This window comes from Jaculus jaculus, chromosome 3 (assembly GCF_020740685.1).
Source record: "Jaculus jaculus isolate mJacJac1 chromosome 3, mJacJac1.mat.Y.cur, whole genome shotgun sequence".
NCBI classification, from domain to species: domain Eukaryota; kingdom Metazoa; phylum Chordata; class Mammalia; order Rodentia; family Dipodidae; genus Jaculus; species Jaculus jaculus.
Window position 1 is genome coordinate 151,147,699 of NC_059104.1, and position 15,405 is coordinate 151,163,103.

Consider the following 15,405-nt stretch of genomic DNA (forward strand, 5'->3'; position numbering starts at 1 on the left):
TTCCTGGACCCCTAGCACCCCACTACATTTACAATGTTTGGGGACTCTCTGCTGCCCAAACTTGATGGATAAGAGGGAATAAGGAGGGACTAGGAAGATGGCTCAGTGGTTAAAGGCACTTACTTGCAAAGCCTGATGGTCCCAGTTATTACCCATTTAAAGCACAGATGTAAAAAGTGACATGCATCTGGAGTTTGTCTGCAGCAAGAGGTCCTAGCATGACCAAATACGCTCACTCTCTTTCCTTTTCCCCCCACCCTTTCTTTCTCCTTGCAATTAAAACTATTTTTCAAGAAAGGGGACTGGATGGGCCTTGGAGATATAAAATGCTAAAAACTGTATTAGTTGAAGAAAGTCAAGGAAGGTAGAGGTAAGTAGGTGGTCTTGTTATAGCTCAAAAAATAAAAGTAAAAATAAGCTCTTGGCCAAGATGGATCATTATCCCAAGTGTTGTCCCAGAAGGAACTGTGGTTAGTGATAAAATAGGTCCAGTCCCACAGCAGAAATGGGAGCTCCAGATGGTAATAGCTCCCTGACTCTGACCTTTATTTTCCTGGTTCTGGTCCCAAGGTCTCCAAGAAGCCTTCAGATAATAATGTTTGCAGAAGTTTCTCAGAGGGACAGAATGTACTCAGATCTCACCACGTGGCAGGTGTGTTTGTCACTCAAATAGGGTGTCAGCTCCTTGCCCATTGTCTAGCCCAATTCCATTTTCATAAATACTGAGTAGATGGGATTTCTGCTGTCTCTACCATGGCATTCATTTGAGTCTGAGTATCCAGCTGGTCTCCAGTTAACACCATCTGACTGAAGAACATCTCTGAAAAGGCAGGAAGACTCTGAGTGTAAGACTGGCAGTGCAGAATGGACTTCTAAAAGCAGCTGAATTCCCTTCTTTAAGTTATGCATGACTTTCTCTTCTTGTATCATGGTGCCACCTGTTGGATATAAACTGAAAGTCTAGTAATTTGAGGCCATGGTAGATTCTAAAACTTTTATTCTGTATTTACAATTAAGGAACAATTTAAATTCATGAAAACTGTAAGATGAAAGGCAGCTGGGCTCACCACACTGCCACCGCACTGTGAAAACTGTAAGACAGAATGTGGGCAGTCCCCAACCCAGAAAACTTCCTCCTAAAGCTTGTGTTGCTAGAGCTTTCGGAACCTTAAACACTGCAAAGGTGCCACCCACAGTCTCTGGTCCCACATTCTCCAGAGAATGAGGAATAGAATGCACCCCCCCCCATCAGATGTCCAAAATCTCTGCTCCTGCCTCCGGAGCAGAACGAGCTCAAGTTCAGTCAATGCACAGGTCCAACCCTGTAACAGAAATGGGAACACCTAACTTAGCATATTTTATCACAAGGGAAGTGAGAGATTACAGATGCATGGCTACCCTGTCAGCATGATACTAACTATGCCTGCATTTCAAACCTCAGTTATGGCTGCATCAAAGCAAAAGGGGGTGTAATCAGCACACTGGGTAGTTGACATTCCCTACTCAGAGTCAGTGGGCGGGGGCCGGGCTAGAATCATGCTATCTGAAAAGTGTTGTGGAGGCTGAGTTTGTGTCCTTGCACTTTGGGTCTTCTTCAGTATTTTCTGGGGAAGATAGGGGTCCAGCTGAAGGAAGTGGCATAACTAGGTCAAAGTCCCAAGCCTTCACTGCCATGTCACTAGTGGGAAAGAATGCTGAAGACGATCTGCAGAGAAGGAAGGAATGGTCTCTAGGCTAGTTTCTCATGTCAGCAATAGCTTCTGATGATGCTGTTACTGTGACTTACATTTTTACTTATTCCCTTGTGTACAGACAGGTTTAACTAGTGTGGAACTCACTATGTAGCCGAGGCTGGCCTCAAGCGTTTGATCATCCTGTTTGAGCTTCCCCATTACTGGGATTACAGGCCCCTGCTGGCACACCCAATTTACTCATCCAAGTGCTGAGAAGAGGGAACCTGAGTGCTCAGCACCAAATGAGACATCCCCGTCACACCTGCCAAGGCTCAGGAACTCTGTGGAAGAGGTCGTAGAGAATGTAAGAGCCAGAGGGTGGAGATGCTTTGGAGCACTGCCTTCCTGACATGAAGTGGCCATGACATTCATGAGCTCACGGTGGCTGTTGGTACCTGCACAATGCTGGACCTGTCAATATATTATCATGGATGATGGGAAAACTGACATCACAATAGAAGAGGGGACTAGTCGGAGAGAGATCCAGTGGAGTGGGGGTGAGGGAGGGAGGGAGGACCAAAGAAAGGAGTTGGAGGCGTCCATGATCAAAATAACATACGAAAATTGTCAATAAAGGTTTTTAAAACTTATTGGGCAAATGTTCCCATGTTAAAATATAGCCACTTAAGTTAAATAGCACATGCCTATAGTCGCAGAACTTGGGAGGCTGAGTTCGAAGAACAAGGCCAAGAGTTTAAGACCAGTTTGGGTCAAGGATCAAGATCTCCATTCAGAGGGGAAAAAATAGACTAGTAGTGGAAAATGTTGATTCCTAGCTAGCCTCTGTTTAACGTAACTTAGGATTCTCATATTTACTTCTGTCTACTTATTTCTTTGCTTCAGAGTATGCTGACCCTGTCTCCAGCTCTGGGATGGGCCTTAATTTGCCTAAGATGATCAGGAAGGCTTGTTTAGAAACATCATGACCTGATTTGGCCCAAGATATTAGGGGAGTTGAGCTTTGGGAAGACAAATAACTGAAGCTCTTCTGAGCAGTCTCCTTCCTACTGCAGGAGACTGGATATGAAAGTTGGAGTCCCTGGTATTTTGCCTTTAGGAAGGAAGTGGCCTGGGGATGAAACTGGCATTACTAAAGCAGGGAAGGAAAGAGTGAGACCTTTATGCTATCGCTGAGCTGCCGAGTCACACTGGTTCTCAAGCACACCTCTCAATTTTCCAGGTGTGGGGGTGTACTCGGCCCTTCACAGGTGAAGTCTGATGGAATGTGTTTGTTACCTAAGAAAGCATCCTGCAGTGAGCCACTTAAAGGCACAAGTGAAGTGTCTTACCTTGTGACACCTACTGGAAGTGTGGAAAAGGAAAGGGAAAAAGCTCTTTTCCCAAGACTGTAGAACAAGCACATTTAGAGGCAGTATGGAACAGCTCAGAAGGGCACGTTTTGAACTTAAGGCATGTTTTGTCAATTAAGGAACACCATGATCTTGGCTAGGCCTCCCAGTTCTTCTTGCCTTTGGTTCCTATCAGTAAAGAGATTGGCAAGTAGTTTCAAGCATCAAGAATTTTTATTAATGGTCTCTTTTGTGGCTTTATGTTTATTATTTTTAGCTTTTTTAAAAAAATTACTTATTTGCAAGTAGACAGAGAGGTGGGGGAGGGAGAGAGGGAGAATGCCAAGGCCTCTTGCCACTGCAAATGAACTCTACATACATGAGCCCCTTTGTGTATCTGGCTTTACACGGGTACTTGGAAATCAAATCTGGGCCATCAGCCTTTGCAAGCAGGTACCTTTAACCACTGAGATGTCTCTCAAACCCAGCTTATATGTTTTTAATGATTGCCATCAATACATTTTTCTCATGTACTTAGTAGACAAAGAACACACTACAAATTGGCAAAGTTGATTAAGGTTTTGTTTCTAAATTACTACAATTTGCCAGGCTGAGATGACACATGCCTGGAACCCCAGCTCTTGGGATGCTGGGGCAGGAGGATCTCCAGTTCAAGGCTACATAGCAAGTTCTATATAATGAAATGCTATCTCAAAATAAACAACAAATCACATTACTTTAACTTATACTGATATGTAAAATGTACTCTTTTTTTTCTCAGCTATTGATGTGATTTCTGTGTTTTATGAGACAGGGTCTCATTATCCCAGGCAGGCCTCCAATTCTCTATGTAGCCAAGGATGACTTTAATTTAAACTTCTGATTCTCCTGCCTCTGCCTCCGAGTGCCGGGATTACAGTCATGCACCACAATGTCCAGCTTATGTGCTGTGGAGATCAAACCCAGCACCTCATGCAAACTAGGCAAGCTGTCTAACAACTGAGTGACATCCCAACCCACAGGTATGACTTCTGGCGGGCTTTCACAAATTCTGAAAGTAACTTCCAGGTCATCTTTTTTCTTTTAAGATCTCTGAAGATTCAGAAAAACTATGGGACTGAAGATGTTCTAAAAAAACTGACATTTTTGCCTTGATTGTTGAATATCCTTTCCACATGTTTTGCTGTAATGCCACGAAATCAGAGCAATGTTTTTTTGCAATGCTATTTGCAGTTAGGGCTTTTAGAACCTGTGTTCAATATATAGAGTTAAATCTACTTTTTTTTACAGTCTGGTGTATGTATGTGTATATACATAGATATAGATAATGTTCTGCACCTCCACCCACAAGTCTGTACATTTAAATATACCTTCCCATTTTGCAGCCTCTTTATTGCTAATAATTAAAAGAAAAATAGTCCCAGGGCTGAGGAGATGGCTCAGTGGACAAGCATTTGCCATGAGGTAAATCTCATGTACCTGAGGTTGGATCCCATAGAAAGCTGGGTGCTCCAGCACTAGGGTCTGTATTCCCGGTGTGCCTACAGCAAGCAGGGAGACACAGCTGGGAGAATCACCTGGCGGCTCCGAGGCTAGGCAGTCAGTGGTGAACAGTGAAACGAGTCTGCCTTCAACAAGAATGAAGACGAGGTTGACTTCTGACCTCCACACGTGCACCCTGGCGTCCGTGTGCCTGCACTCAACTCACGTGTACACACGCATCATCACCCTCCACCTCCACAAGCCCCTCAAGGATGTACTCTTCATCTCTTGCCTTTATTTTTTTTCAGCTTCCTTTTTTAATTTCTCCAAGATCTCTTCTGGAGTTGTAGAGGCCAATAGCTTCACCACCTTTTCACGAGATTTACCACCCTGAACCAAAAAGAAAGACACACTAAACACTCTCAGCTTGACACCACCAGCAGACCTCTGCCATCCACACTGCAGCCATGCTTGCATGGGGAGGTCATGGGTAGCCTTTCCTAGTAGCTCAGTACACTTTCTCCTGGCCTCATCTTCACACTACAAGCTTTCACCTTTATGCTTCAATTTTTATAATAAAAGTTTGGCATTAAAATTTTTAAATGAGCCAGATGTGGTGGTGCATGTCTTTAATCTCAGCACTCAGGAGGCAGAGGTAGGAGGACTGCCATGAGTTCGAGGCCAGCCTGGGCTAGAGTGGGACCCTGCCTCAAAAAAGCCAAAGGAAAAAAAAAAATCCAAAATGAGCATTTACAATATTCTTGGTTCTACTTTTGTTTTTAAAGACAAGTTTTCATATATTTATTGTAGTCTATGCTGGCATGGAACTCACTAGGTGGCTGAGGATGACCTTGAACTCTTGATCCTTCTGCCTCTACCTCCTAAGTGCTGAAATCATAGGAGCCTGCCATGGTGCCTGGCTAATATTCAAGGTTAAAGAAATTCTGTTGTTTAAATTAAAAATGAAGATAATTGGGCTAGAGAGATGACTGAGCAGTTAAGGTGCTTTTCTGCAAAGCCAATGGCCTGGATTTGATTCCCCAGTACCCACATAAAGCCAGATATACAAAGTGGCACATGCATGTGGAATTTGGTTGCAATGGCTGGAGGCCTTGGTATGCCTATTCTCTCTCTCTTTTCTCTTTACCTCTCTCTCTAATTGAACATAAATAAAAAATATTTTAAAGAATGCAGATAATGGCCAGGCATGGTGGCACACCCCTTTAATCCCAGCACTGGGGAGGCAGAGGTAGGAGGACTCTGTGAGTTCAAGGCCACCCTAAGATTACATAGTGAATTCCAGGTCAGCCTGAGCCGGAGTGAGACCCTACCTTGAAAAGACAAAACAAAATAAAATAATAAAAAAATAATTTAAAAATGCTAAAATAAATATGGATTTATTTCTCTTATTTATGTGTGTAGGCACACGTTTGTGCAGGTGTATTGGCATGTGGGGGCCAGAGGGGAGTCAGATGTCTTCATCTATCACTTGTCAGCCTTATTTTTTTTATTTATTTATTTTTATTTGAGAACAACAGACAGAGAGAAAGAGAGATATATACAGAGAGAATAGGCGCACCAGGGCCTCCAGCCACTGCAGATGAACTCCAGACGCGTGCGCTCCCTTGTGCATCTGGCTAATGTGGGTCCTGGGGAGTTGAGCCTTGAACCGGAGTCCTTAGGCTTCACAGGCAAGCACTTAACCGCTAAGCCATCTCTCCAGCCCATTGTCAGCCTTATTTTTTTTTAATTTTTTTTGTTCATTTTTTATTAATTTGTGTGAGAGTGATAGAAAGAAAGAAAGAGACAGAGAGAGAGATTGAGAATGGGCGCACCAGGGCTTCCAGCCACTGCAAACGAACTCCAGACGCATGCGCCCCCTTGTGCATCTGGCTAACGTGGGTCCTGGGGAACCGAGCCTCGAGCGGGGGTCCTTAGGCTTCACAGGCAAGCGCTTAACTGCTAAGCCATCTCTCCAGCCCGTCAGCCTTATTTTTATGAGACAGGGTCTCTCACTGAACTTGGAACTCACTGATTCAGCCCCACCAGCTAGGATCCTCTTGTCTCTGTTTCCCCAGAGCTGGAAAGACAGGAATGCACCACCAAGCCCAGACCCTCTAAAGTATGTAGTGGGAATCGAAACCCTGACCCTTCCGCTTGTGCTGCAAGCATTGTACTCAAGGCACCACCTTCCTAGCCCAAAGGGTACGTTACAGGAGGATCCCTGGGTCTGCTGATAGCACGTCTAGCTGAAATGGTGAGCTCTAGGTTCAGGGAGAAACTGTTCCAAAAAAATCTGCTGGAGAGCAAGAGGCAGACACTTGACATTGGCCTCTGGCCAAGCGTGCATGTACACTAGCGCACACCTGCGTGTCCTTACACATATGAACACATATACATACACACACACATAAAAATAAATAAGGTACACTTTATAACCCTGAAATATCAATAAGCTACTCTTATTTATATTGGTGCAAATTTCTGAAATTCCAGACAAAAGGTAGCCACATATCCAAGTACTATAATTTTACAGTAACTTACAACAATGCCAAAATGGATCTGTGTTCAAACACATGTATTAAAGAAGAGATTTTTAAAAGAAGAGGAGGTTGCAAAGTCAAATGACCCAGGTTCAATTCCCCAGTACCCACACATGCATCTGGAGTTCATTTGAAGCCAGGAGTTCCTGGGATGCACATTCTTTGTTTTATCTGCCTCTCTCTATTTCTCAAATAAATAAAAATCTATTAAAAAAAAAAAAAGAAGAGGAGGAGGAGGTGAGCAGCGGTGCATGCCGTTAGGCTAATTTCATAACATGAGCAGTAGCAGGTCAGACATAACCTGCCACCACTGGGAAATGGGAGGGAAGTGACCTGAACAGGTAAGATTTGTAGGTGCAGTTTATGAAACAGGGACTCTAAATGCCATATAGATATGAACTACATAATGTAGCATGGATGCATATGTGTGTGTCTATGTATGTGTGTGTGTGTGTGTGTGTGTATCTGGCTTGGTCTTAGGTCTTATGCCTACAGATTCTATTTCAATATGTTTACAGTGATGCCCAGGTACCTGTACTTAGAACTTGTTCTCAGGTGATTTTGAAGTACAGAACTCTGGTATTGACTTCATATAAACCCACTATTTTCCTAATGAGCGCCCCCTAGTGAGCAGAGCCAACGTGGAGGATCAGAAATGCCTGGACTCTGGTTAACAAACCATTTGAGGTTTGTTTTAGTAAGTGAAGCCTTGAAGGAAGTAAGCAGGATAAACCTGACAGCAAAGGAAAGAAGTTAGAAAGAAGAGAATGGTGTAAATGAGGGCGACTAAGGAATATAAGTACTAAGTGTGAACCAGAAATATGGACTGTGGTAGTAGAGAATACAGAGACTGGAAGAATTCACAATTTTTGTGAATAAAATGAGTATCTGAGTTAACAAATTGGCTTTCCAAATTATTTGTAGAAGATATTTTATGAATTATGATTAACATGTAATCAAAGGTATTTAAAGACAGAGAGGAGGGAGGGAAGGAGGAAGGGATTCTACCTTATCCAAAACCACATCACTCTTCCTCAGTTCTAAGACCTTGGAAAGATACCGACAGAGCTCCGCGTTCGCCTCTCCCTCTGAAGGAGGTGCTGCAATCGCTATGCTTATGGCTTCAGTCGTCAGATCTGGAAAGAAATGATGTTAACTTAATCCTTAAAGTGTTCTTTTTCTTGGTGAAGTGAGAAGCTGTCAGAGACTTACATTTGCCTGGCATAGTAGATTTTCAATTAATAACTCCGGAACTACTGTTTAACCAAGTTTATGATTAAATTAGCCCTACTTCAGGAAATGTAGACATGACAAATATGTCTCTATAGTTTCCCCACAAGGGAAAACTAATGTTTACCCTATCTACTGACCAAGATGGGCCTTGAGTCCTAGGGGACATCTTGGATTTAGGCACATGGAAATTGGTGTTGATCTAACAGGAAAAACTCCAAAAGGAGTTGGAGGACCTGGGCTTCAACTCCGGCAATGCCACCAGGCAGGGGCACAGATGACAGGCTGCTGACTGGATTGTGCAGGGTTCAGGGCTTCATGTCAGGAAGAGAACAGCATTAAGCTAGGTTCGCCTCTCAGGTGATACGCATCTTGAATGGTTTTAACGCTCAGAGTTTATTTAATATTTATGTAGCAACTACACACAATCCATAATTATAGGTCTTTACAAATGCTGACTTAAGCCTCTTAATTATTTAATACCATTATTAGACCCATTTTATAAATGAAGCTACTGGAATTAAAAAAAATATGTGCTCTTCACTGTTACTAGGTAGGACAAGTGATGTATTTACTTAAAGCAGTTTACAAATGAGCTTGACCTCATCCTGTGCCTGGGGTCGCTCAGGCATTTCTACACACACCCTCTGCAACAACAGCCACAGAGTGCACAGCATGAGAAGGTAAAACTCTCTTCCCATCCTATTGCCACATCTCAGAGGCACCACTCCCCACATTTTTTTTTAAATTTTTGTTTTTTGTTTATTTATTTGACAGCGACTGACAGAAAGAGAAAAAGGCAGATAGATAGATACTAGCCACTGCAAAGGCCCTCCCGATGCGTGCGCCCCTTGTGCATCTGGCTAACGTGGGTCCTGGAGAATCGAGCCTCGAACCGGGGTCCTTAGGCTTGACAGGCAGGCGCTTAACTGCTAAGCCATCTCTCCAGCCCACTTCCCGCATTTTAACACCTTTGAAATAAAGATGTGTCTTAGAAGAGTTTCATTGATGAGATTTTGTTTTTCTTTAGGTACATAAAACTGCTTGTGGGCTTCACAGTTGATTCTAGCTTAGATTTGGCTTAGAGAATGCTATCTAAGGATGGTGTGGACAAGCAACGAACTAACATGACTATTAGCATAAACCAGGCCTACCTACCACACCAATTCTATAAAAATAATTTGGAAGCCAGGTGTGGTGGTGCACACCTTTAATCCCAGCACTTGGGAGGCAGAGGTAGGAGAATCACTGAGAGTTTGAGGCCACCCTGAAACTAAAGAGTGAATTCCAGGTCAGCCTATGCTAGAGCAAGACCCTTCCTTGAAAAAAAAAAAAAACACACACAAAATAGTTTAAAACCTGGACTTTTAAAATAGATAAGCCTCTAAATGTAGATGCAAAAATACGTATTACATGAAAATATGTAATATATAAAAACTGTCATGAACAACTTATAAAAGGATAAACTGTCAACTAACAAGGCAAAAGAGCAGTGTTCACATGTACCTGTTACAGCATTTTGTTTGGAGCCAGGCTTGGCATGTATGGCAATAGTGACACAACCTTTAGAATCAGTCGCCACAGGGCCTACAGGAGGAAGTGGTCTCTCTGGTTCCTTGCTTTGGTTTTTACCCTAAAATGACAACACAATTTGACAGGTTACAAAATATTTTCCCACACAGTTGATCTGACCCACTGCCCTCCTTTCCCTATCATTCATGTCCAAGGATGATCACCTGGAATGCTTTTCCCACATCTCTCAATACTCCAATCAGTTTTCCTATCAACCCCACAACGTTTGCTGTGTGTGTGAGAGATGCCTTGGAAGATGGCATGATGCTAGCTTCTGTATTTTAGTGCTAGTTCCTAGGTTTGCTTCCTAATTCCTGTTCTCAGAAGGAGGGACCATTTATTATTCATAATAGTATCACTGCAGCCTAAAGCTGCTGGGAGGGCTGGAGGAGCAGAAGGCCTTTTAAGAAGCACTTAAAGGCCTTGCTATGAACTTTTCATCCACTTACTAGGAACTAAGCACCAGGGCATTCTGCAGGCAGTGAGGGAGTGAAGGGGAGTAAGCGTACACAAGTCCTTAAGGACTGGCCGGGCGTGGTGGCGCATGCCTTTAATCCCAGCACTCGGGAGGCAGAGATAGGAAGGCTGCCGTGAGTTCGAGTCCACCCTGAGACTACACAGTGAATTCCTGGTCAGCCTGGGCTACAGACAGACTATCTAGAAAAACAAAACAAGAAGTGGGGCGTGCTCCAGGGAGCCAAGACACATTATGCTAAGTGCACGGAGGCAGGCACCTCACTTTAGCAAACAGAGGAAAATTGACAGCCCAGCCTGGGCAGCAGGAGGCGTTGCCCGAGCCGGGAAAGGGGGAGAGGGTGCGGCTGGCCATGCAAAGACTACAGGGAAATCCCAGGTGTGTGTGTGTGGGGGGGGGGTTCGAGACCGCCGTCCGCACCCCGGCTGCATGATCGGCTGGTGGTGTCTTCCGCCCCGACGGGTCCTGCTCCTCCTCCTCCTCGCCCCCGTCACCCTCCCTTCTCGCCGCCGCGCGACTTGCCACTGGCCTTGTTCGTCGCGCCGGCTTTCTTGGGCATCCCGGCGCCGGAACAGAGCCGAGCGGAGACCCGCACGCCAGGTCCCACGGCGCGGCGCAGCATCCCCCGCGCGGCCGGAAGCGCCTCGTGCGCCTGCGCGGGCTGTGCATCCACGCCGCCCCCACAGCGCCCCCTCCCGGCCGCCGGACCGCCGGCGCTGCGGGGCGTGTGGCCTTCGACCGCCCGGAAGCTGTGGCGCCTCTGTCTCTTCTTTCCTGGTTTTGGGGGTGGGGGGAGAAGTAAGATCCTGCTCCTCTTCCGGGCTGGAGGACGGGTCCTGCCGTGACCCTCGTGCAAGGCTTGGCCCTCGAGTCGATCCCATCCACCAACAACCACGTGAAAGGAAGGTGTGGCCCGGCAGCAGGCGAGACCGGAGCCGACGGAGGCACGATCCCGAAGTCAGTAATGGAAGAGGTTGACGCTAGGGGGACCGGGCTCTTTCTGGTCACCGAGAACTCTGAGACAGCCCCACGTAGGAAGATCCGTCACCCCAACAGGACCAGCCTGACCGGTGGATAGAGATTTTCCTTGGGAATCCTAGGGTACTGGAATGATCTGAGCTGGGACTACGGGGTCAGGGGGTGGAGGGAAGCGGTGGGGAGGAGATTGAGTGACGATGTCCAGGTTTGGGGCTGGCGGAATAGGGTTGAGGGTTTTAAGGTTAAGTTTTGGTGTGTTATGTTTGAGATGATTGGAGACATTTGAAAAGAAATACTGAGCTAATTCAATATGTGTACCCGACACATCAGAGACTTGGGGTAGTGAGATTCTAGGGTCCTCTGAGAATGCATGGTAGCTGTAAAGCCACAGAAACGGATCAGAGAAGGCTCAGAGAGCCCAGGACAGAGCCTGAAGAGGAGGGAGGAGCCACCCTAGGACACGGGCCAGAGGTAGTAGTGTTAAGGAAGGATACTTCCCAGGTTCAATTCCCCAGGACCCACGCAAGCCAGATGCACAAGGGGTCATCAAGGGGGAACTCCTCTGGAGTTCGTTTGCAATGGCTGAAGGCCCTGGCATGCCTATTCTCTCTCTCCCTGCCTATTTCTCTCTCAAATATTTTTTTAAAAATTATTTTACAGTCAGAGAAATTCCATCTGACAAGGCACATGGTATGTGTGTGTGGTCATGAGAAGGAATGGCTGAAGGTTGCTGGAACTGGATGGAAATGTTCAGACACTGATGCCACTCAGTGTTAATTAAGGCTTACAGTGGAAGTGATCCATGTGTTGAATCACAATCCTATTTCCTTTTTTTGAAATCAGTTAAAAATTGAAGCACAAAGTAGAACCAGAATTATACTGCAGTCACTTATAATTTTTAGATGGCATTAAAATAGCCTCAACTGGAGCTTGTACAGTCGTAAATGGAAACACTGGGCATGGAGAATTATTGGTGGTTTCTGGGAAGTGGCTAGATGGGAAAGAGGGAAGAAGTGGCTGGCGCTTTCCCCACAGGTGTACATTGTAAGGATAAAAGGACTTCATCAAGTCAGCTGTGTCTGCCGTGGACCTGTGCTCCTGCAGGAGGCAGTGGGAAGAAATACCACGTGATAGGGAGGGAAAGAACAGGGACTGTAATCCACATGGCAGAAAACATACTATAAATGTTTATGCTGATCCCACTTTATTTAAACCTTTATCCAGTTTTAGAGTTGCTTAAAACCTTCATCTTGTCTTAGTTTTGCCCAGGGAGGGATAAAAAGCATGTACTAAGGAGTAAGTACTTGCCTAGCTCTATGGCTTCCGCCCCTCTAATTTGGTTGGAATTCACAGGTTTTCAGTGTCAGAACTGCACAAAGGGAAGAGGAACAACAGGCTTTAGACATTTAATGTATCACATGTGAAGACCTTGCTCTTTTATGTCTCACGAGCTTGTCTATTCTCAGGTAGAATTTTTCCCATTGAAATTTTACATCTGCTTATGTGGACTTAAAGAGTACTTTGAGAATGCACACAATCCATCTCAGTTGTTGAGTATGTACTAGAACATTGCATTTCTAGAGAAAGCACAGTGCACAGTGGGTACTCATTAGTCAAATAAATATCCATTTGGGTCTTTATAAAGTTTGAGAATGATTATAAATGTCATCTTCAACACCACGCTGTATTTTCCTTACGTAGAAGCCTGGAGGTGAGAAAGGGGTTTACAGTACACCGAGCACCACTCATTAACCCTGGAGAGCCTCTGTGCAGGTGCTGTACTCATACCTCACACTGATGCCACGATAAACACGGATGTATGCAGAACACTCAATGCCAGACTTGGACTCGGTCATACTTGGGTCACCATGACTGATTTTTTAGCACTAGAGGGGGAACCCAGGTCCTGGCACATGCTAGGCAAATTGCCTACTATGTAGCAACATCCCCAGCACAGCACTAATCAATAAACAATTATGTCTGTTAATTCTTCATTCTGTTCTTTCTCCACATCCTAAGATTAAAATCAAGAAAAACCCATGATCTCAAAAACTAAGAAACAGACAACAGTGCTTATAGTTCCTATGGATTGCTTTCAAGGAACAGAACAGCATTCTTTTCTTGTGTTGCATTTTTTTCCATAAATTAAAAAAAGACAAGTGACAAGAAAATAAATAAAAAGAGAATTTATTATTTTAATTTCAAGTGATACCACAATGTCAGTAAGTGGTTCCATTTCTTATACCTTCCTTGGCTATATTCAGTTACAATTTCTTAGTTAAACACAAGACATGTGAAATGCCCCAACTGTCTAGTTAGAAACACTAACTTACCTCTGGCATGCCATACTTGTTAAGGAAGAAGTGCTTTTCTGAACAGTTACTGCAGCATTTGCTAATCTTGAGTTAAGCAGAACCATATTCCACAGGTATTCCAGTTACTGAAGCTTATATCCCTAAGATCATGGCACCAGAGATGGAACAAAGCTCTCCTTTCTGCAGCAATTTCAAGAGCCCATGGCCACTAACACATTACCCATTAGTGACCTCCTTAAATAGACAAAGTATTGCTTTTGATGAAAATTTTTATGTCCTATTTAGAAAAATTCTTTTTAAGTTGATGCTTAAAAGAATTTTCATTTTTAATCATTTTCCACAACTAACATACCTTAAGCTTAATTACAGAAAGTTTTTAAAGTAATCATTTCTTAGGGAAAATGTTGTTTCATTTGTATTTTAAAAATCTGCTTTTTATAAAAAAGTGTATAAATGTTACTCTGCCAGATATAGATCCACTTCCACCAGTCATTAATGAAGTCACAAATATTAAATATACTTCTTAGATAGAAATGTGTACTTTGCAGGAGGAATGATTCTGTTGGATAGCTTTATTGTTAGAAATCTTAGTATTTTATTCCATTTCTTGCTGTGTAGGACTATCACAATACTAAAGAGAAGGCTGTCTACCCAAGTGTCACTATCACATCAATCCTGGGAATTATGGGCAGCATCCACATGGTAGCAGAGCAGAGCAGCGCAGTGATCAAGAATACAGTCTTAGACTGTCCCTTTAGATTTGTTTAAATCACATCATTGTGAACTCATACAAACAATTCACAGCTTTAAAATGGAACTATGCAATACACTGCTATACTATTGTAAAATATCCTTTTCTGTAAATGCATTGAAAATCTTCTTGGGTATTCAGTAGGCCTGTTTTTAGCATCATTCCAAATGATAACAGCCCCACATTTCAAAACTCCAAATACAAAGTCAGTTTAATATTCTGATACTAGTTGAGCTAAAAGGAACTCTGTAGGAATACTGACCCATGTCACCTAACTTTCAAAATAACAAAAAGAATATCTGCTAAGTATAAGAAGAATCTTTCAATTCCAAAACTATGAAAGACCGTAAGTCAGCTGATCTATGAAGGTATTCAAGATGAAGCTGAAAAGGCTGTGCTTGTTTTTATACAATGAAACCAAATTTCCTTTTCCCCCAGGATTCCACGAAAATGGGAAAATCTGTCTTTAAATCATACAGAGATTTAAATCAGCATTTTTCTTCTTCCTCTAAGAAACTAAAATGTTTCTCATACTACAATCATAAATATTCATGACACTCAAGACTATTAGTGGCCATTTGTTTATGCTGCTGAGGTTGGACTAAATGGCTGGAACACTAACTTATATATAGAATATTATTTCTGGTATTTGTCCATCTTCTATTGAAGTGCCATTATTATTGCCAGGTGAACTGAAAAATAAGAAAACAGTCTTGCTTGCAGAAGGTGTTTCATGCACGACTTTCTTCAAGCCTTTTGTGCCATAGTGAGAATCTGGACCCTGATTGAGAATAAAAGTTCATTAGCAACTCATTTAATAAGCACTCAAGTTAATGTGGTGTTAAAATTAGACTAATGGTCTATAATATTCATTATGGCACCTGTATAAAATGTTATATAGTCAATTTAGTGAAAAATGAAAATTTTATTCAAAAATAATTGAACAACATCTAGAGTTCAGCTATCATCAGAGTACAGTAAAAAGGTTTTCAGGAAATAAAATATCCTCGTAAAACACTCAATTTCCTTTTCAGAGA

General features: G+C 43.3%; 2 protein-coding genes across 9 annotated transcripts in view; both read right to left on the reverse strand.

Moving 5' to 3' along the window:
- Positions 1-980: 980 nt before the first annotated feature.
- Positions 981-10,958, reverse strand: C3H15orf40 (chromosome 3 C15orf40 homolog). 8 transcript variants are annotated; one of them, XR_006636230.1, is made up of 6 exons: positions 10,854-10,958; positions 9,784-9,910; positions 8,056-8,183; positions 4,797-4,894; positions 4,502-4,646; positions 981-1,322 (listed from the first exon to the last, which is right to left on the reverse strand). XR_006636230.1 is itself a non-coding variant. In XM_004658224.2 (5 exons), exons 1-4 carry the CDS (start codon positions 10,944-10,946, stop codon positions 4,799-4,801), a joined length of 444 nt encoding a protein of 147 aa, XP_004658281.2. In that variant the 5' UTR covers positions 10,947-10,958; the 3' UTR covers positions 981-1,322; positions 4,797-4,798. The 8 variants fall into 8 exon arrangements, 1 of the variants encoding a protein (XP_004658281.2); XR_006636229.1 differs by having other exon boundaries at positions 4,502-4,650; XR_006636232.1 differs by adding an exon at positions 3,023-3,211 and having other exon boundaries at positions 4,600-4,894.
- Positions 10,959-13,473: 2,515 nt separating this feature from the next.
- Btbd1 (BTB domain containing 1) overlaps positions 13,474-15,405 on the reverse strand; it is a 41,097-nt gene continuing 39,165 nt past the window's right edge. Inside the window, exon 8 of the mRNA XM_045146237.1 lies at positions 13,474-15,149. Coding sequence (XP_045002172.1) covers positions 14,991-15,149 — 159 coding nt within the window. The 3' untranslated portion in view covers positions 13,474-14,990. The remainder of the gene's footprint in view (positions 15,150-15,405) is intronic.